Source organism: Herpailurus yagouaroundi, unplaced genomic scaffold, assembly GCF_014898765.1.
Source record: "Herpailurus yagouaroundi ecotype Mexico unplaced genomic scaffold, PumYag 77, whole genome shotgun sequence".
Classification (NCBI taxonomy): domain Eukaryota; kingdom Metazoa; phylum Chordata; class Mammalia; order Carnivora; family Felidae; genus Herpailurus; species Herpailurus yagouaroundi.
The window spans coordinates 58,668,104-58,690,998 of record NW_024412388.1 but is presented as its reverse complement, the minus strand read 5'-3'; the positions used below and the strand labels follow the sequence as shown (position 1 = coordinate 58,690,998).

General features: G+C 34.0%; 1 protein-coding gene and 1 long non-coding RNA gene across 3 annotated transcripts in view; one reads left to right on the top strand and one right to left on the bottom strand.

The window, feature by feature from the left end:
• ANKRD13C (ankyrin repeat domain 13C) overlaps nt 1-22,895 on the top strand; it is a 92,074-nt gene that overhangs the window by 39,282 nt on the left and 29,897 nt on the right. For both annotated transcript variants that reach the window (XM_040470624.1, XM_040470623.1), the window contains exons 3-7: nt 2,708-2,812; nt 8,293-8,378; nt 9,550-9,595; nt 13,372-13,438; nt 18,339-18,483. In XM_040470624.1, coding sequence (XP_040326558.1) covers nt 2,708-2,812; nt 8,293-8,378; nt 9,550-9,595; nt 13,372-13,438; nt 18,339-18,483 — 449 coding nt within the window. The remainder of the gene's footprint in view (nt 1-2,707; nt 2,813-8,292; nt 8,379-9,549; nt 9,596-13,371; nt 13,439-18,338; nt 18,484-22,895) is intronic.
• Nucleotides 4,202-13,931, bottom strand: LOC121027306 (uncharacterized). The gene is made up of 3 exons (XR_005788656.1): nt 13,885-13,931; nt 12,744-12,747; nt 4,202-4,416 (listed from the first exon to the last, which is right to left on the bottom strand). It is a non-coding gene; the product is annotated as an uncharacterized LOC121027306 (long non-coding RNA).

Below are 22,895 nucleotides of genomic sequence, written 5' to 3'. Positions count from 1 at the left end.
AAATGTCCATCAACTGATGAATGGATAAAGAGATTGTGGTTTATATACACAATGGAGTACTACGTGGCAATGAGAAAGAGTGAAATATGGCCTTTTGTAGCAACGTGGATGGAACTGGAGAGTGTGATGCTAAGTGAAATAAGCCATACAGAGAAAGACAGATACCATATGGTTTCACTCTTATGTGGATCCTGAGAAACTTAACAGGAACCCATGGGGGAGGGGAAGGAAAAAAAAAAAAGAGGTTAGAGTGGGAGAGAGCCAAAGCATAAGAGACTCTTAAAAACTGAGAACAAACTGAGGGCTGATGGGGGGTGGGAGGTAGGGGAGGGTGGGTGATGGGTATTGAGGAGGGCACCTTTTGGGATGAGCACTGGGTGTTGTATGGAAACTAATTTGACAATAAATTTCATATATTGAAAAAAAAAAAAAAAGGATTCCGGACCTCAGTTTCCCCAACTGTAAAACAGGGATAACGATGGTACTTACTTCATAGGGTTAGTAAAGATTAATGAATTAATAGAAATAAAGCGCTTAGTAGCTGGCATGCTGTAGGTGTTCAGTAAACACCAGCAACTGTTAGTTGTCTCCTTATGTGAACCAATAAAGTCCAAATGGACAATAAAAAAAAAAATGGCTGTATATTACTCTAGTGGTGTAGATACATCCTATTAATCAGTCATTCTCACATGATGGATATTCACTTAGTTTCCAGTGTATTTTCCATTATAAACTGCTAAAATAAACATTCTTATGCATGTATTCTTATACACTGCTACAGATGTTCCTAAGTACCTCTGTGAAATTTCTATTTTACTTTATCTTAATAAAATTTAGTATAGTTATTCCTAGTGCTGTGTGCTAATATAGTTATTCCTTCTATGTCTAGGAATCACATTCTTCTTCCATCTCAGTTAACCTACATCACACTATCATAACACTCTTATTTCCTTCAGCGCACTTACCATTAACTGATATATATATATATATATATATATATTTCTTAATAGTTTATTTATTTTCTTCTAACACAGGATGTAAGCTGTCTCTCTTTTTTAAATTTGTTTATTTATTTTGAGAGAGACAGAGAGAGTACTAGCAGGAGAGGGGCAGAGAGAGAGAAGGAGAATCTCAAGCAGGTACCACTCTGCCAACGCAGAGCCCAACGCAAAGCTCGAATTCACAAAACCATGAGATCATGACACAAGCCAAAATTGAGTTGAACGCTCAACTGACTAAACCACCCAGGCACCCTAAGATGTAAGCTTTCTGATAGCAAATCCTTATCTTTTTTCTCACTGCTTATATCCAGGACTTAGTGCTTAGAAATGGCATATAACAGGGACTTAGTTAATATTTGCTGAATGATGGATTGAATGAATGAATCGTTCATTTAGGAAATTTAGAATGGATAGCCATCCTAAATTTCCCATGAGCCTTAGTTTTGAATTTTTTGCCTGTTAATATACTTCTTATTTCTACTTTTTAAGAAGCGTATCCTCAACCTATAGAAAGGATTATACCTTAGACTTACTTTGACTACTGGAAGGACTGTCCAGGGGTACTTGGGTGGCTCAGTTGGTTAAATGTCAGACTTCAGCTCAGGTCATGATCTCAGGGTTCGTGAGTTCGAGTCCCGGGTCAGGCTTTGCGCTGATAGTGTGGAACCTGCTTCAGATTCTCTGTCTCTTTCTCTCAAAAATATATAAACATTAAAAAAAAAAATGTCCAGATTTGTTCTTGTAATCATAAACAGATGTTTTCCTCTTTTGGGTTTTATTCTTGAAGTAAATGAATCGTAACATTTGAAAAGAAATGTTTATGGAAACATTACTGGTCCTTTTTGAAAGCACATTTTTTTTCTGAAATAAATTAGGAAGTTTCCATTTGACATTCCATACATACACGTCCTCTTTTGATCTTGATTAATAGGGGCGCCTGGGTGGCGCAGTCGGTTAAGCGTCCGACTTCAGCCAGGTCACGATCTCGCGGTCCATGAGTTCGAGCCCCGCGTCAGGCTCTGGGCTGATGGCTCAGAGCCTGGAGCCTGTTTCTGATTCTGTGTCTCCCTCTCTCTCTGCCCCTCCCCCGTTCATGCTCTGTCTCTCTCTGTCCCAAAAATAAGTAAACGTTGATCTTGATTAATAGATAATTTGATTTACATTACTTTTGGGGATCTTGTTATCTTTAGACTATGAAAATATTTTCAGAATATTCTTGGGAACAATTATTAAGGAACATAATACTTCCTTGTAGAGAGATCCAATTTATTTTTAAGTAATAGCATGGAGACTCCTTGAATCTGAGATCTAAAGTTTTGAAATAATCTTGTTTAGATATTTTGGGCTTTTAAAAATTATTTTTCTCCATAATACAGTGTTTATTTTATAGATCTATTTATGCTAAAATTTGTTTGTTTCTTTCTTTGAGAGAGAGAGACAGAGACAGAGCGTGAGTGGGAGGGGCAGAGAGAGAAGGAGACACAGAATCCCAAGTAGGCTTCAGGCTGTGAGCTGTCAGTACAGAGTCCAATGTGGGGCTTGAACTCACAAACCATGAGATCATGACCTGAACCGAAGTTGTATGCCCAACCAACTGAGCCACCCACGCGTCCCTTAAATTTGTTTCTTAAATTCCTAAATGATTTTTATATTTAGAGATTCTAAAAATTGCATGTTTTTGATATTATTACCACTTTATGTTTCAGAATGTGCTCATTTACTTTTGGCTCATAATGCTCCAGTAAAGGTGAAAAATGCTCAGGGATGGAGCCCGCTGGCGGAAGCCATCAGCTATGGAGATAGACAGATGAGTAAGCAACATAAATTATGTTGTTGATATATATGCTAAAAATATGAAGTTATTTCATTTGACATAATTTTCATTTAGGGTAACTTTCCATAGTATGAAAGGTTTGTAGCTATTTGTAAACTTGTATGTGAATTGTTCATGACTTAGGAACTTGAACATTGGGTAGTACACAAAAAGAATTGAGGTATCGTGTTTAAAAGTATGTTATTATTTTTTCTTCTTTTACAGTATTCTGCTCTTGATATTTTTCCATTGTTTTACTTATTCAGTATGAAGTATTTTTAAAAACACTGAGACCCAACTGTCCTTTTTGGCAACTAAGTTATATGGGAACATTAATTGGAACTGAAAATAACCACAGTGTGTTGTAACAGTTATCTTTTTGCTTTAATTGCTGGGTATAGGCTGTGCTGAAAGTGAGAAGCAAATCTCTTTGTTTTAGTCTTTGAGAATTAAAAAAAAGTCACGTATTTTCTCACAGTATATGGAGTGTTCAGTTACTCTACCTCCCCTATTCCTAAGTTTTCTTTTTTCAACTTATACAGGTCTTATTTATGTCAAGCACATCTCAATAGTTGAAATTGTATAAAATTTCAATCTGGATGAATAAGAATATTATTTTTCTGGTAATATCTTTTTATAATTTGAGGCTGAAAATAATTAAATCTAGCCTTGTGGAAGGAACGGTAAAAAAAATTGGGCAGTTTATTAAAGAAGTGTATAACATTGAACACTCTCAGAATGTTACCATGGATTTAGTTCTGTTTGATGCTACATTTTGGGCTCTTATGCTTTAGCTTTTATGTAATCCACATAGTACATGTTTGTGGACTTTCTGAACACTTTGAGCAACTTTTAATGGTGAAGTTACATTTGGCCTTAAGATTTAATGAGATAAAATAGTGATGATTTAACAATTATATAGTATATACATTTTTTGTTATTTATTGTCCTTTCTGGACAAACATCAAGAAGCCCTTATGAAAGTAAGAAACCATACTAATTCTAGAATTATGTCAGGGAAAAGATGAAAATATACAGATCTAATAAACTAAGAATAAAGTCAAAGTTGCAGCAACCAGTCTGAAGAAACTTTCTCTGATGTTTCTAAGCCATTAGCAGAATGGAGAGGAAACCAGATAGATTCCTGGGCTTCTGACTTACACTGAGACTTTTGTGGCTTTCACATAACTTTTTTGTTTTGCACTTGATCTTAGCCAAAAGGCTGAGAAGTGGTAACTTTTATTTTTATGTTTGTATTTATTTATTTTGAGAGAGAGAGAGCAAGTGAGCATGTGAGTGAGCGGGGGAGGGGCCGAAGAGGGAGAGGAGAGAGAGGATCCTAAGCAGACTCCATGCTGTCACCATAGAGCCCATTGAAGGGCTTCATCTCATGAACCGTAAGGTCATGACCTGAGCTGAAATCAAGCCACCCAGGCACGCCAATAACTTTTATTTAGAGTCAGTGAATTTGTAATGAGTCCTTACTATAAAGCATGTATATAGGGTAAGATGTAGAGAATGAAAACATGGCCTCTGCTCTTGAGGAATTATAGTCTATTGGGTAGCCCAAGAAATAGTTTTCCTGGAAAATCAGTTAATGGACTTTAATATAAAAGATTGAGCCCCATAGTAGTTGAGGTTTGCTTTTAAAGTGATTTTCTTCTATAGAGTGATGGCTTGGATACACATTCTGAATAGTATTCCATTGTCAATCATTGAATAATTATATATCCATAATTCTTCAGTGGTTTTAAAAAATCATTTCCCATCACATGAAATGGAAATATTTAACTGCTAACTAAAGGATAATAAACCTAACAACTCTTATGCTACTCTTAAGTATTTAGAAATATTAATCTATAACTCTTAAGTACTTAGAAATATTAATATAAAAATATGAATGTTTATAATGGTGTTAAATTGGTCTTTACTTTGAGATTGTTTTAAGTATTATGATTTAAGTTTTTGATGGCTTGTGTTACATTAAAACATTCTGGGCATAGAAAGTTACATTATTTGAAAAATCAGAGATAATCTAATATTATAAATTGTTACTGAAATATCTAATTAGCAAAATATAATCTAATATTATACATTATTAGAAAAAACTGTGACCTGTTTCTTTTTTGGTCTGATTTCTGCTAAAGTTTTTGTGCTACAGAACAGTGAGATAATGCTAAACTATTCATCTGAGACTTTTTAGAATTATTTCACTTGAGGGGCACCTAGCTGGCTTAGTCAGAAGAGCATGCAACTCTTGATCTCAGGGTCATGAGTTCAAACCCCATGTTGGGTGTAGTGATTACTAAAAAAAAAAAAAAAAAAAAAAAAAAAAAAAGGAATTATTTTATTTTAAAAATAATTTAGGCTTATGTTGCTTTCCAGCTTTATGCTGGTTGCATGGTGAACAGTGATCAGTGCAGGCCAGTATTACAGATCAGTCTGGGATTTAATTAATTTGATGTTAGATTTGTTGAGTTTGAGTTATCTGTGGTATATCTAGGTAGAACTAAGAAATGGCAAATAATTATTCTGGAGCATAGAAAGAAGTAGAGGGCAGAAGATCCAGATTTAGGTGTACTGAATAATTAAAAAATACTTTATATGGGAAAAGAAGGAAAGAGAAAGATAAGTTGTAGTTTGTTGGAGTTCTTCATTGGAGTCTTTGTGTGAATTCTAATATCATTTAAATCCTCTAAAACTAATTATCTTTATTATCAGTCATCACTAATGAGATTCTTCTAATATGGGAGTACACATACTGATTCCCCCTGAAAGATTGGTCATTTTTTATAATTGCATTTTGAATGTATGTTTCTAAGAAGGTTTGAATTGATATTTTATTTTATTTTGTTTTATTTTATTTTTTAAAATTTATTTATTTATTTTGAGAGAGAGAGAGTGAGAGAGAGAGAAAGAGAGAGAGAGAGAGAGAGGAAGAGAGAATCCTAAGCAGGCAGCATGCTGCTAGAGTACAGCCCGAATCAGGGCTCGAAACCATGAATCTCGAGATCGTGACCTGAGCCTAAATCAAGAGTCAGATGTTTAACCAACTGAGCCACACAGGTGCCACCACAGTGTTATTTTTTAATGTGAAGTTTCATAGAACAAGAATCTCTTTGTCACTATCTTTTTAATAATGTTTGGGCATTTTAATCTAGTTATTATTTAGTGCATGCCTTTAGTCAGTTCAGTATATTTACCTGGTGAAAAATATGTGGCTTCTGCTTTTCATTAAGCTATCTTTTCTATCTACAAATTGAATTCTTTCCATTTTTTACATTCACAGAGGTTGTTTGAATTTGAAGGCAAATTGCCTTCCTTGAAGGCAAGGAAGATTAAAGTATTTGAGCTTAGTATTAAAGTATTAAAGTATTTGAGTGGAGAAGAATTATAAAAAGAATTCTACTAGGGGTGTTTGGGTGGCTCAGTTGGTTAGTCATCAGACTCTTGATTTCGGCTCAGGTCATGATCTCTTGGTTGGTGAGAGCCTGCCCCGTGGGGGGCTCTGCGCTGACAGCAGTGAGCCTGGCATGGGACTCCCAACTCAGGAATTAGAAATCATGACCTGAGCCAAAGTTGGATGCTCAACTGGCTGAGTCACCTAGCTACCGCTAGCATCTAAGAGCTTTAAAAAAGAGAATTACTTTCTTCTGTGATCACCATTTCATTTAAAAAAGACATTTTGAAACAAAAAATGGTATAAAGAATAGTCCTTAAATTGAAAGAAAGTATATAACTTATAAATAAAGAAGAAACACCAACCTGATTCCAAGTCTTTTTCATTTTGCTGCATATCACTGGAAAGTTGAGAGTTTGGCACTGAAATGTAGACTTGTATTTGGAAACTACTAACCTAGGTCACAGAGCTAGTGTATAACTGAGATGAGGTCCGTGTTCCTTGGCTTCTAGGTCTCAGCCTCTTTTGTTCCAAAAGACCTTGAGTAATTGAAATGTGCTCTTTGATTTTTGGCTTTTTGAATACAGTGGGATTATGGTTAGACCTGTGGTTAAAAGTAAGAATAGATTATACTAATTTTCAGATTCTTCTCTGGGGTTTTCCTAATTTGGCCAGTGTGGACAGAACAAATCTCATCCAAGCTTTCACTGCTGTCTTCTTTCCTTTTACTTAAAAAAAAAAATATTTTTTTTAATGTTTATTTATTTTTGAGAGAGTGAGAGAGAGAGAGAGAGAGAGAGAGAGCAAGCGAGTGCTGGGGAGGGGCAGAGAGAGGGAGACACAGAATCTGAAGTAGGCTCCAAGCTCTGAGCTGTCAGCTCAGAGCCTGCTGTGGGGCTTGAACCTACGATCTCTGAAATCCTGACCTGAGCCGAAGTTGGATGCTTAACCGACTGAGCCACCCTTTTTACTTTTTTTTTTTTAACCTTTTGCTTCTGTATTCCACATAAAGGTTTAAGTAGCTTATAAGAATACATACTATAAAATAGTAAAAACTAACAATTTTTTAGTGTATATGAATGTATACATGTACATATACATATGTATATACATAATGTATGAAAATATGTCAAGACTAGGAGGAAATCAGCATGTAGTGATATATACATTTTTTTTCCTCAGTGCATATTTTCCATCTTCTCATCTTTTGTAAGGTTTATTTCATTTAAGTATAATATTTTCCCTTATTTCAATATATGTTAGGGATTGATTGGTTTTTGCAAGTCAGTTTTAGACCTTCATTCTAGTAGCTAAAAATTACATTTACTTAATTACAGGCATAGTAGTAACCAATTTATATTGAGCCTCTATATAAATTCCACATAGATTTTATTTTATTTTTAATTAACAAGTGAAAAAAAAAAAAGAAACTGAAATTATGGGAAATTAAGTAACTTGTTCACATTTACATATAGCTAATAAGTAGTGAAGCTGGAGTTGCACTTTGGCATTGTAGCTAAACCTCAATCTGAACTATTAAGAAAATACTATGGAGGGCTTCAGGTTTTATTAGATTCAGAAACGCTTTTCACAGATAAAATAGGATCCATTTTTATATTTTTTTCTGCTATGTGGGGATGTGTGAGAGTACAGTCTCTAGTGAGAAAAGAATAGATACACCCAGTAACAATTACAAATAATTACATTTTTACATAAGTGATATCCAAAGGGATCTTTGAGATCTTCTTTTAGATCAGTGTTACAATAGGACATTGTATCATCTGACTGAGATTGATAAATCTTGGCTCACTCACGTAAATACTTACTGATAATTAAAAACTAGGAAAACTAGTGTGAATATAAATTCATGTTGAGGTGTCTCTTCTCAATTTTCCTTGGGGTTCATAACAGTTTTATTAAACTTATTAATATAGTATTTATATCTATATATATCTTTGTATAATAAGTAAGTGATGTTTTCTAGCATGATAAATTTTTTATAAGTCTTTTTAATTGGGCTATAATTAACAGTCTAGCATGGTGAAAGTTATTTTAAATTGAAACTTTTTAATTTTTAGTTACAGCTCTTTTAAGGAAGCTTAAGCAGCAATCCAGGGAAAGTGTTGAAGAGAAACGACCTCGATTATTAAAAGCCCTGAAAGAGGTAGGCTATATCTCTTTGCTGATCTTTACCTAAAGAGTAATTGTAAGTGTACTTTAAGGCATTTTTTAAAATGCAGTCTAATGCTTACTGATGATTAAGAGTTAAGAAATGGTTTGTCAAAATCCTGTTTGAATTAAGCAATAATGATAAAACAAAATACTCTGATTATAAGGTATAAATTTAATTTTAGGGAATCACCATTTACTTTGAACTAGGAAGGTAGATAAAGAATTACTGTTTTCAGCAAATTAGGTAAGAGATCTAAGAATAAGGGGTAAGCCATAATTAATGGCAATAAAAGATTCCCAAAGAGCTGAAGCCACTATCTGCTAGCGGGAACAGCATCTTCTTTATCTAACAAAACTCTTATTATCTTCATGATGGTAGGAGCTGGGTGTGTTGGCTCAAAAAAGGAAGAGAGCTTTGTTTTCTCTTATTCTCTTACACTGTAGTTTTGATGTCTGAAGTAACTGTGGGAGAAAGATAGACCTATCATGATAACTGTCTCCTCTTAAGTATGCCTTTTTTTTTTTTTTTTTTTCAAGCGATAGATTTTTTTTTGGAATATTTGATCACAGTAGTTTCCTTAACAGTTATAGGCTTTGCTTTTTAACTTCTACTTTGTAAAATTCAGACTTTTACTATACATCTCATAAGATGACATATTATTTCAGATTTAGTAAACTTGTGTTACCATTTTATAGAAAAAAGTTTCTATTTCAGTGTGTCATTTTCGTAATCCATCATGAGGCTGCACAAATAGTCCTTTTGGAAGTTGTATTTTTTAACACATCTAAAGTTATGAGCTATTTTTACAACGATAGTTACTGTTATTTTGGCTATGCTGGGAAAATGGACTGTTTATTGATGCAAATTTAAATGCCTGTCAGTTTCAGATATTCCTGTGTGGTTAAAATGGTCTTGTAAAATCCATAGTTGGTGCATATTTTCCTTTGTAGTTAAGTATTATAAAATGTGCTATTGTAATGTTTTAAGTAGTTTAATCATATGTTTTTGTTCTTTCTTTTAACTCCAAACTTTTAAACTACTTTCTATTTCTGTCTATAGACCTTTAATGATGGTAGATTTTTTTTTTTAAGTAAAATATTCAGTAAATATAAGGACTGCTTATTAAGGTGCATTCAGTAATTGTTTGTATTTTGTTTCTCAGCTAGGTGACTTTTATCTGGAACTTCACTGGGATTTTCAAAGCTGGGGTAAGAGTGTACTATGTTTTACTATAAAATATGTGCACTTGCAAAAATGCAAGTGCAAAAGTAGCTATTATATGGAAATGTTAACACAACAAATTTGTTACTTGCCCTAAGGAAAATTAAATATTTCTCATCACATTGAATGTAATAGTTATAAAGCCCTGTAGTAATAGTTATCTGAACTTGATTAGTAACTTTTAACATTCTTATTTTTAAGATTGAAAATTATCTTTTTTTAACCAAATGAAATGAAATATTATATTAATTAAATATAAGCAATTCTCAAAGAGAAGAGAGTAATAATTATGGGATTATTAGATTACTGAATTTAAGGAAGTTTGAAATATAGTACTCAGATCCTGAATGAGAAGAATTTGGTTAACATTATTTGATTTTGTATATTTTGTCAACTTTAAATAATTTTTACCATTTTTATTGTGTACTTTATAGCTACTCTCTTAACATATTTTTTGGTTGTGCACTGTTTCAATTTTTCAATTATTTATAAAACCTTAATCCCTAGATATTTTGCAGTCTTTTAATGGTTTATCTTGGCAAGGTAAGTTTCTCTCCTCCCCTTTTTAAACCTGAGTCCATTTAGGGAGAAAACCTTCATGTCTAAATAGGAAGTTTGATCCTAGTGACCTTTACTAATTAAACAACTACTAAAGCAACTAAATTTAGGTTTTTTTTCTTGAAGATTTAAAACCAATGTAATCTGTATATAGATTTGAATATAATGAGCTTACATGTGTTTTTTTAAGCATCTGCATTAATTTTTGTGATATAAAGATATTTGAATGCTCAGTGATAATTATAAAACTAATCAGATTTGACAACTATAAAAGTCACTGTTAATGTTTCACGAGAATGCTTTCGCATCCTTTTCAAAGTTTACACAGCATATGGTTGAATACATATATATGTGTGTATATATCCTCAGAATTAGTTTTTTTTTTTTATGGGATCATGCCATTATATCATTATGCAATTTGTCATTTTTACTTAATGTATCTAATATTAGGCATTAATTCCATATTAGTTCATGACGAAGTACTTCAACCGTTGCATAATAATGTATATAGAATGAATGATTAAAGTTTTCCTAGTGTGTTTATTCTCTAAATGTAAAGTTTTGATTTGTGAAATAATCAGTTCTTTCCAACATTGTTACAACTCTAGCAAATCAGGTTAGTTTGGGCTCTATCAAAACCACACATGATTTTGTTACTTTGTAGGCCTACCTTGCCTTTATGCTTTATATATCATTCAGAAGCCCAGGTGTCTTAGAACACTGAGGGAAAAAGGTTTGTAGTAGCTTTGTATAATAAAAGAACTCCAAGTTAGATTGGTTTAAAGCCTGATTACTGTTTTTTTACCCATTTTTTTTTTTTTTTTTTTTTTTTTTTTTAACATCTTTAGAAACCCTAGTCCTGCTTGGTGAGCTTATATTCAAGGTTGTCCCTTGAGTATATTGGCTTTTTAACTGATTATCTTAGAAACTGTTAGTGGTGTAAATTTAAAATAGTCAATTTATCTTGCTGAGCAAATGTTTTAAAATATTTTAATACTTTTTTTAAGTTTATATATTTATTTTGAGAGAGACAGCACAAGCAGGGGAGGAGTAAAGGGAGAGAATCCCAAGCAGGCTCTGCGCAGAGCCTGACATGGGGCTCAAACTCATGAAACTGTGAGATCATGCCCTGAGCAGAAATCAAGAATCAGACACTTAACCAACAGAGCCACCCAGGCACCCCTGTTTTAAAATATTTTAAAAGTAACATTTCAGTTATATGAAGCAATGGAAATGGATGTAATCACTGCTGAAATTGTGCAAATATCTGTAGTTATAAATATATTTATAAATGTTGTGTAATCAAATTCATGATGTAACCATTGAGGTATTTGTTAAAAGTACTGCTTCTTTGAGGATTGATAGAAAAAAGTCAGCACATCTGTTTCATTGTTGATAAAAGATTTTACTGCTTTCATGTCAAAACTATTAGCACCTGATGGTTAGATGACATGTATAATTCTAAAAACTAAACTCATTGGATACATTTAATTTAGACACTTGGGATTAAAAAACTCTGAATAATCCCTATTGTTAGATTTGATTAGTAAGCTTTTTTCTAGAGTTTAGGCATGATTCTTTCCATTGTCAAAACTCCTAATATCAAGGTGTGTGGCTGGCTTGGTTGGTAGAGCATGTGACTCTTAATCTCAGGGTTGTGAGTTCAAGCCCCACACTGGGCGTGGAGCCTACTTAAAAAAAAAAAAAAATGAAGAAGGGAGAACTTATAAATTCCCTTTTCAAACATAAAATGCTAAAAAAACATGAAATTTTTTTTTTTAAAATTTAAAAATAAAAAAAAAAAAAGGCAACCCAGAAATAAGAGAAAGTTAAGAAATATTGAGCTCCAGGATTAGGTTTAATTTAGAGGTAGTGGAGCATGCACACCCTTTCTCATACTGTTGTATTTAGTGTTTGGCTGAAAATAGCCTCAGACTTGGTTAACAGCAAATCTGAAGGCAACTAAACTATTCCACCTTAGGTTTTTAGATATAGAAAACCTTTAAATTGGAATCAGAAATCATGGCTCCTATTTGATGTGGCAAATCACATGTCTTTCATGGGCCTCAGTTTCTTTATTTTATTTTAAGTTTATTTATTTATTTTGAGAGAGAGAGATTGAGAGAGAGCATGCGCACGCTCACAAGCTTGAGTGGGGAAGGGGCAGAGAGAGAATCCTAAGCAGGCTCCATGCTATTGGGCAAGGAGCCTGATACAGGGGTTGATCTCACAACTGTGAGATCATGACCTGAGCTGAAACCGAGTCATGCTTCATTGACTGAGCCACTCAGTTTCTTCATTTTTATATGGGAATAATAACTGCCCCAGATATTACAAATTTTGTTTATGTGTGGATGAAATGAAATTATTTTTTGAAGGAAGTCCTTTATATACTGTAAAAGCATTAAGTAATTTATAGTATCATAATCATGACTTCAAGTTTAGCGTCACGTATATAGCACATTTCAACAGAAAAACTAGTAGTTTTTAAAGTTTCTTTATCTCATAATCTACAAAATATCCATTTTTGAGACTGTTATTTGTATATTATAAATGGAAAACTTTAGGTTTAGAAACTTTTCTTAAGACCAAGGAGTAAATGAGCAAAACCAAATTAAAACATACAGACTGTTCATTGTTAAGTTCAGTGAATTATGCTACTTTTGGAGTGCCGTGTTAAACTGTCAGATTATGCTGTGATAATTTAAGACACAGAGAACTTGATTGTTCAGTTTACATGAGGGAGGAAAAGTCATTGTAGAATTGGAAAATGCAAATTGCTCTATTGCTCTCCTGCTATTTAATGAAATTGTATTTATAGGAGTAGATAGGATCCAGGTCCATCAGGTTACCTATTCCTGATGGTTTAGTTGCCATAGGGCACTGTTTTCTCATCTATAATAGTGTCCTACAATATGTACCCCAAAGTGGCATTGTATTGACTCTGCTACTTGTGTGTGTTGGTGGGTGGATGCGAGGGTAGAATGGTGAACTACACAGCAATTACAATTGAATAGTAGATATTTGAAGTTGCTCAAAATTGCCTTATATGCTATTTTAAATGGAAAAAACGATTTTAAAGGAAAATTGTTACAAATTTAGTGAATTAGTAGAATATTTACATTACTCTTTTTCTAATAGAGAAATTTGTAGTGTCTCAGAACTTCAGGTAGTTATTTTTTATCTTTTCTTTTTAAAAATACAGTGCCTTTACTTTCCCGAATTCTGCCTTCTGATGCATGTAAGATATACAAACAAGGTATCAATATCAGGTAAGGTGATTTGATTTTTTTCTGAGTAACAGAAAATTGAGATTTATAGGAAGCTTTTCTTTCTGTAGTAATAGGTTACATTTGAATGTAGTATTTTATAACTTAAACATGCTGTTATATATTTACACTATTTTATCTTATTTGAGACATCCTACAGATAAGGAACCAAAGACATAAAATCTTGACTAAAACAAAGGTATTAATTCTAATTCAACTACAGACTATCTAGCAGGGAAACAGTGAAGATCATGGTATAATACTGAGAAGATTTAAGATGGTTATCTCTCTGATCCTGACTTTTTTTTAAAGAATAAGTGACCCATAAGGAAGACACAACTCTTGTCCTTTTTTTTCCAACCCTCTCATATCCTTCCCTCCTGTATCCATCCATTCATCTATTTATTTATTTATTTATTTATTTATTTATTTTAAATTTTTTTTTCAACATTTATTTATTTTTGGGACAGAGAGAGACAGAGCATGAATGGGGGAGGGGCAGAGAGAAAGGGAGACACAGAATCGGAAACAGGCTCCAGGCTCTGAGCCATCAGCCCAGAGCCTGACGTGGGGCTCGAACTCATGGACCGCGAGATCGTGACCTGGCTGAAGTTGGACGCTTAACCAACTGCGCCACCCAGGCGCCCCCATCCATTCATCTAATCATCTCTTCCTTCTAGTAAAAACTTGAAGGCTAATTTTTATTTTCTTCTTTTTAAAATTAATATTGACTTTTTGATCTAATGGGAAATTATTTATTTTACTCATTTCAGAATTTACTTTTATCTTTCTTTATGTCTTTGTATTAATACAGGTATGTTTATAAATTATACATATGTAAATATATAAAACTGGCAAGTATGCCAACTTATATATATATATATATACATATTTTAGTATATTTATAAATTATATATATATAATTTTGTATATCTGTCTATAATTTTGCATATCTCTAGAATATTAATTTTGTATATCTATCTCTATAATTTTGCATATCTCTAGAATATTAATTTGGACATGTAAGGGTCTAGAACTGGAAGTATCTTGAAAGATTATTTCATATAAACTCTTTATTTTATAGATGAGAAAATTCAGAGAGGTGATGTGATTTTTATAGGAGCATATTGCGAATTAATGGCTGGGCCAGGACCTCTGACTTCATGTCTGTTCTTACCATGTCACAAGGCAGAAATTTTAGTCAACTCTGAGATTTATTATGAGATATATTGAATTTTAGTGAAGAGATAATCTTTAGTTGAAAGTAAATTCTAGGGTATTTGTTCTCAAGAAATAGAATTTGAGTAAGGTAGAAGTTTCAGGTTTTTGTTTTTAAAAAATAACCTCTAATGATGTTTCTAATTATGAAAGTGCTTATGTACATTAAATTCATGGTCATTATTAGAAACCTTGAAAAATGCAGAAAAACATGGAAAAAAAAGTAGGAAAGGATTTGATAATTACGTAGATTTACTTAAGCAACCTGTTAACAATATATATGATTTCATCAAAAATTACTCATCAATTTAGAAATGTTTACTATAGGTGCTTGCCAAAGATAGCAGATAATTTGGGAGAATATTATTATATTCCTTGTGCTACTTTAAAAATTGTTAGTGTTAGTTCTATTTGATTCCTAGAAAAAAAAGGAGGCTTTAAAAAATTATTTCACATTTATATATGACTTTTAAAAGTAAATGATATGATGCATATTACATAATACATACAGGTAGTAAAGCTGTAAATGGTTAAAATAGAGACATAAGAATAAAAGCCTGAAGGAGAATAATTGTGTCAGAGAATATAGATTAAAAGGAAGTTACTATAATTTAGGGGTGCCTGGGTGGCTCAGTCAGTTAAGCATCCGAATCTTGATTTCATGTTCTCACAGTTGGTAAATTCAATCCCCGCACCAGCCTCTGTGCTGACAGCATGGAATCTGCTTTGGATTATCTCTCCCTCTTTCTCTGCCCCTCCTCCACTAGTACTATCTGTCTGTCTGTCTGTCTGTCTTCCTCTCTCAAAATAAATAAATAAACTTAGAAAAAAACTTAGAAAAAAAAGAGGAAGCTCCTATAATTTAGCAAGATACTCAGACCTGGGACTTAAAGCAGCTGAGGATAAAGGAGAGATGTGATAGGTTCTAAAGCTGTCATTACTGAAGTTTACCAGGTTAATGGAGAGGCTGGCTTTTAGGACATATTGCAAAAGTTTTTTGCATAGATGAGAAGAATCTAATGAAAAATAATCCATTAACATTAAATAAAAACTTTCAAATGTAAACATCATGAGATGATTAGTTTTTATTTATTTATATATTTTTTTAATGTTTATTTTTGAGCGAGACAGAGCACGAGCAGGGTAGGGGCAGAGAGAGAAGGAGACACAGAATCTGAAGCAGGCTCCAGTCTCTGAGCTGGAAGCACAGAGCCTGATGCAGGGCTTGAACCCGTGAACTCTGAGATTATGACCTGCGCTGAAGTCAGATGCTTAAACCAACTGAGCCACCGAGGCACACCCGATTAGTTTTTTTTAAACATCACTTCAAATGAAACTGAATTTTAAAGTATGTTCACAGAAATCTTTAAAGTTTACTTTTATTTCATGACAGCCATGTGATCATTTAAAATACCTTTTCTGATACCAAGGAGAAATTAATACTTTAGTGGAAGTAGGAAAGTATGAGCAACTTTATTGTTGAGAATATTAACATTTTCACTATTAATAATTATGAGGTAATCTTATGAGCGCTGACTGAAATGATCAGAGCAAAGTTTGCAAACTTTGCCTCATTTCAGGCTTTTCTTGTCTCAAGGCAAACCTCTATTATGTCCTTTTGCAGTGTTATTTGGCATTCTCCAAGCTTTTATCTTAAAAACATTTTCTATTGATTTTTTTGAACATTTTTAGTTCCAATCTTTACATTTGTATAATTATATATTTTTAATGGCTAATTACATGGTAAAAATAGAATATATTTAGACTCATAGGCTTAAAGCAAGGACTAGTTAATAATTTAAAATACCATCATGACAAGTTATGTCATTATAAGGCATGTGTAATAAAGCTTAGTAGATCATCTAATATGTCAGGGATATTGTAGAAGATGCATTAGACAGTCTTCTTTCAGTTGCAAGTTATGAAAACAAATGAAATAAAAATTGACTATGACTCATTTTAGGTCTAGCTAGATCTAAGGTTTCAAATGTCACCATGTCAGTCTGTCTTTGTCTTTCTGTCTCTGTCTCTGTGTATCTTTCCTTTCACTATGCTTACATCCACTACCAACCCACTACCACTCTCATCCAGGATGGGCAAGAAGGAAATGGATGCAGAAGATTGTTCTGTTTCATTTCGTCTTTTATGTGAGGTATAGAGTTTTCTGGTAGCTGCAGCTTGAAGTCCACATAGATCACTGATATAAAATTATCTGTTCCTTTTTGATATTCAGTAGCCCACATCTTACAGAGGTAAGGGATGAGCCTCTTTTACTGGCATTATTTTCTTACGCCACATGTACAAGTAGTAACAGGATGTGTTCAGTAGTACAGGCTGGCCCCTGGAGGTGAACCAGGAACTAGAATTCAGCTATAAAGCAGCAGGCAGGATTCACTCCTACAGGAGTTGGTGACTTGCTTTTTTTAGGGCTTCTTGATTTCATTCTGAGGGGTGTATATATTTTATATGGCTCAGAAAGGAGGCCCTTATACATAAGGTAACCATACTTCCTTGTTTGCTGTTGATTCATCGCTATTGTCCTGACAAAATTATTAATGGTATCACATTGATAAATTATATATGACCCCAGTTACTCTTTTTGATGCAGCATATAAGATATGTTCCAGTTCTCAGATTTTTTTCTGTGTAGGGAAACCAAGAATGCTCATTCACTTTGCCTAGTCTAGCATGAGAATTGAATAACTTACAAGGTAATGAATTCTTAGAAACTCAGCAGCCAGGGTGTGATCAGCATCTCTTAACTGCTTTGTCAACCCATTTTTTTGATTAAGGACTATATTTTGAGCAACCAGTAAGAGAGATCCTAATGGGATCTCCTACAAAGCTTGGTACAAGATTGAAACATTTTAGGGTACTTGTGAAGTTTTCCGTTCTAGTATTCTCCCGAATTTCAGCAAACAGTGGTTTGTGGAATTTATTTGAGACCAATCCATTGAGCTAGACCATGCCAGGTCTTGGTTACTAAAGACTGCGATAAACATACAAGTATGTTAAGTCCGTGAATCTTTGATACAGTAATGATCCATAAATTTTTAGTCTGTGGAGATGTTGGGAAAGAATGCTAATCTGAATCAGAGAGTCAAACAGGACAAGAATTTGGAGTAAGTTAAATGATTTATCTAGTTGAAGGATGAAGCAAGGTTTGGTATCAGATGGCTCAGCATAAGGCATAGATGTAGTAGATCAAAAGAGCAAGATTGGAAACACAGTCCTTAATCTAAGAATGTGGTCCATCCATTTCTGTACCCTTTCTATATACTCTGCTGAGCTAGCAGCATGGTCTTATTGGGATCAAAGAATGTTAGACAAGTTTACTTTCCTTTTATGCCCTTCACAGTTGAAGTAACTTTTATGGAGTAGCTGCAGTAAGGGAAATGGTAGGGAACAAGGGTATAGTTAGGGAAATACTTGAACAATATGGAAACAATATTTTTTTTTTCTGGATTAATGAAGGATTTATTCAGAAAATGAACTATAGGAAAAATGGAATATTATTTAAATATTCTTTCAGTGTTTTTAAATAAAATACTTTAGCCTTAACAGTAAGTTTGACTTTGAAGTATGGTATTAGTACCTTGGTAGAAGCAATGAAGCTTGTTTAATTATTATGGAGTTTTATCAAAATTTTATTTGTCAGGATTTCTCATCTACCCGTCTTTCACAGGCTTGACACTACTCTCATAGACTTTACTGACATGAAGTGCCAACGAGGGGATTTAAGCTTCATTTTCAATGGGGATGCGGCACCCTCTGAATCTTTTGTAGTATTAGACAATGAACAAAAAGTTTATCAGCGAATACACCATGAGGTGAGCATGTCGTCTTATCAGTGTTCCTCTAAATGCTTTTGTAAAAATGTATGTATGCAACCAAGCCTTAGTGTAATTGTTTTAAAAGGCATAAAGTATAGGTGAGATGGTTCATCCCCAAAGCTTTCATTTCTTTACTACTAGCTTTAAATTTTTTTTTTTTTTTTAATTTTCTCGTCTTCATCCTGAGCATTCCAATGAGATTGTTTCTTCATAATTCACTGATGATCTCCTGGTTAAAGGATCTCCAACTTCTCTTAGTTCTCATTTGTAGCTCTCATTTGTTGAACTTGTGCTGGCCCTTTTACCATTTATTATCTTGCTACCTTAGCTTCTTTTAATTTTGCTGACAATCTCTGTTTCCTTAATAGCAACACCTCTTTTGGCTGTCTGTCACTCTTTTTGTACTCTTTTACTATCCCTAACTCTTTGGCTACTTTTCTCTATCTTTTCCACCTTAGAATACAAAATTATCTTCCTTCTGTCACATCATATTTCCCTGTTGGTATTGTTTCCACAACCACTGTTGAAAAACATATATACATTATTTTTATCCTTTGTTCCCTGGATGGCCATTTCCCTACTATAAACCAAGAAAAAGCTTTTCCTGTATCTTTGTATCATTGATAGCCTTAAAAATGTTTTTAAGTCAACGTCTTATTTTGCCCATGTTGTCGTTCATCATATCCTGTGGCTCCTTTCTTAATATCTCTTAGATTAGACCTTCCTACTACCATATGTATTCATGACACCTTAATTATCTTATATGCATTTATATTAAATATTATTATTCAATAGAGTCATATTATTCAAAGAGTCATATTCTTTTTTTTTAAGATTAAAAAAAATTATTTATTATTTATTTTGAGAGACAGAGAGAGTGTGGGAGGGTCATAAAGATAAGGAGATAGAATTTCAAGCAGGCTCTGCACTGCCAGCATGGAGCCTGTTGCGGGGCTCGAAATCACTAACTGTGAGGTCATGACCTGAGCAGAAACCAAGAGTCAGATGCTTGACCAACTGAGCCATCCGGGCAGCCCCAGAGAGTCATATATATGTTTTTTAACATTTATTTATTTTTGAGAGACAGAGTGTGAGCGGTGGGGGGGGGGGGGGGGTTGGGGGGGCAGAAAGAGAGGGAGACACAGAATTCAAAGCAGGCTGCAGGCTCCGAGCTGTCAGCGCAGAGCCCGATGCGGGGCCAAAACTCATAAACCGTGAGATCATGACCTGAGCCGAAGTCGGATGCTTAACCGACTGAGCCACCTAGTCACCCCACATATATTTTTTTTTAACGTTTATTTTTGAGAGAGAGAAAGACAGAGAATGAGTGGGGGAGGGGCAGGGAGACAGACACAGAATCCGAAGAGACTCCAGGCTCTGAACTGCCAGCACAGAGCCTGATGCGGGGTTCGAACTCACAAGCCCTGAGATCATGACCTGAGCTGAAGCCAGATCCTTAACTGACTGAGCCACCCAGGAGCCCCCAGAGAGTCATATTTTTAAACAAGGTGTTGATTTGATCCACAAGTAATTTAAGTGCTTTGCAGCTTTACTCATTAAATCTTTAAAATAACCTATCAGAGCAAATGGTTTTATTTTCCCCATTTTACAGATTAGAAAATTAAGATTTATAGATGTTAAATGACATTTCCAAGATCACACAACTAGTATGTAAGATGGATTGGAAAAGGGAGACATTGGAGGCAGGGAATTTATGGGAGACATTTTTACAGTTCTACAGGTGAGAAGTGGTAAGGATCTTGACCAGGATGGTACAGTGAATACTTAAGACAAAGAGATTATGACGTACATTTCCCAGAATGAAAGACTATGACTTGCTAGTAGTTTGAGTGTAGTGAATTAAGAATTGGAAAGATTTAAGGGTGAGTGTAGTGCTTCTATCTTGAAGAGTAGAATCATGGTGGTGCCAAGGTTAGAATTAGGAGATCTGGAAATGGAAATAGGTTTGGGGTTTTACATGATGTTTGTTTGCTATAATCAGTGTACTTGCTTCAACCATCTATTGAACTTCTTTGAAGTATTTGCTATTATTGGTAACTCAGTTCTTAAAATTTTCATTTTCTTAGGATTTGACTTTGGTCAGTGGTTCTTTTCCCTTCTCTTCTTATTCTCTTTTCCTATTCCCTTTTCTCTGCCACCTCTTGCATCCTCAGTATGGTTCTCATTCCCTGCTATAAGTAATGATTCACAAATATATATTTCTACCAGGTAGATCTCTAAATGGAGATCTGTCTACTTAAATTCCTCATGGATATCATGTAGGTCTCCCAGGTACCTCAAAATTCAGCTCATCTAAAAGTAAATTCCTTTTTTCCTCTCCAAACTCCAAACCTGCTCTTTCTCTCATTGTCCTTGTTTTGGTGAATGATATCATTTTCTATTCAACCAGAAAACTGAGTTATTTTTGAAATATTTTCTTATATTCCATGTTCTAATTAGAGAACATGTATGGTCCTTTCTGTCTCCCTAATGTCTTATTATTACCTCTTTTTAATCATACCATTATTGACACAATCCGGGTATTTATTATTTCTCAACTGGACCATTGCAAAAGTCTCCTACATGATCTTCCTGTCCCCCTTCTTGTCTGCTTCTAAATTATCTCACATATTGGAGATAGATTGAACATTGAAAACAAATTCATGAAATCTGCCTTCCTTAAAGGTACTTTAAAAGATCTCTATTTTGGGGCACCTGGGTGGCTCAGTTGGTTAAGCATCCAACTCTTGATTTTGACTCAGGTCATGATGTCTCAGTTTGTGGGATTGAACCCCAGATCAAGCTCTGTGCTGACAGTGTGGATTCTGCTTGGATTCTCTCTCTTTGCCCCCGACCCCCAAATAAGTAAACTTCTACAAAAAAAAATCTTAAAAAATAAAAAAAATAAAAGGTCTTTATTTCCTAAAGAATGAAATCCAAATTCCTTGGCATGGCATGGAACCTTCCGTGATGTGGCTTTTGCTGACTTCTCTGCCCTGTTTTTACCTTGCTATCTTAGATACCCTTATTACTGAGCTGTTTACAGTTTTTCAGATGTGCCAGGCTATATAGTACTTCATTCCATTGTTCACAGTTTCTGCTTCCTGGAATGCTCTTCTTGCACCACTTCCACACTTGTGGGACACCTACTTAGTGTCACTTCTTCCCTTGCCAGGAGACCATTATATTCTTTATGCTCCCACTAAATCTGGTATCATAGAGCTTCTAATGCTATATTCATTTATATGTCTTTCTTACTCTGTTCCCTGTGGTTCTTTTAGTTGTATTCTCTGGTTCCTAATATTTTGCATCAGTGCATTCTAGGCTAGAGTTTGGCAAACTCTTTCTGTAAAGGGAAAAACAGTAAATGTTTCAGATATTTAGATATATTTTTGGACCAGATGGTCTCTGTCACAACTATTGACAGTATTTAAATGAATGAGTATGGCTATACTCCGATAAAATTTTATTTATAGAAACAGGTGGTACACTGGATTTGCCCTACTGGCCGTAGTTTACCAGCCTTTATTCTAGACTCTCGGATAATTTGTTAAATAATTTGAGCTCTTGCATATTAAAGACAACAGGATAGCTAACTAGGCAACAAATGAGCTAGAAGCATGGTATTGAAATAGAAGCCAGAGATTAAGGCTATTTATAGAAGTATTAGCTAATGTTATATTATCAATGAGATCACTAAAGGATTGGTATTTAGGGTATGTGTGTGTGTGTTTTATGCCTAAAAAAATACAGCAAAGCTAGATTTTAAACATTAATCCTCAAACAGGGAGTAGTTGTTTATACTAATATACATAAATAATAGCTGTTCAATAAATGTTTGTTGAATGAATGAATCAACAATTGGTCTTTTTCAATGATGTGGTTAGGAAATGGTCAGTCTATGATTTTATAGAAGAGTTCTGTTCCAAAAGTTTATTTGAAAAGAGGGTTTTCAAAAGTTAAGGCACATTTCTTCATACATAGTGTTATTTATCTAAAGTGTTGTTCGCAAGCTAATACATAAAATCCTAATTGATTTATAACACATTTGAAACAATGTTTAACAGTTAGTTCTATGCAACCTCTGACAGCCAAAGTTTTTCTTTAGAAAATTGTGTTCAGAATTAGTTTGTTCACTGGGACTACGTTTTTACCTCTTTAGCTTTAGCATTAATATCAAGATTTTTCATTTTTCTCTTGTAAGTGTGCAGGAAATGGTACTATTGCAGTCCCAAGGTATTGCTGTTTTTTTCTGTAGTTCCATAGATTCAGAAATGGACTAAATCTGGGTGAAGTTTGGTGGGGAAGAATAGAAAACAGACCTCTCAGGAAGTTAGAAATCAGGATGTAAATCCTATGGACAATTCTCATTCCCCAGTTTCTGCCTTTTCTCTCTTCCTTCTCCCCCC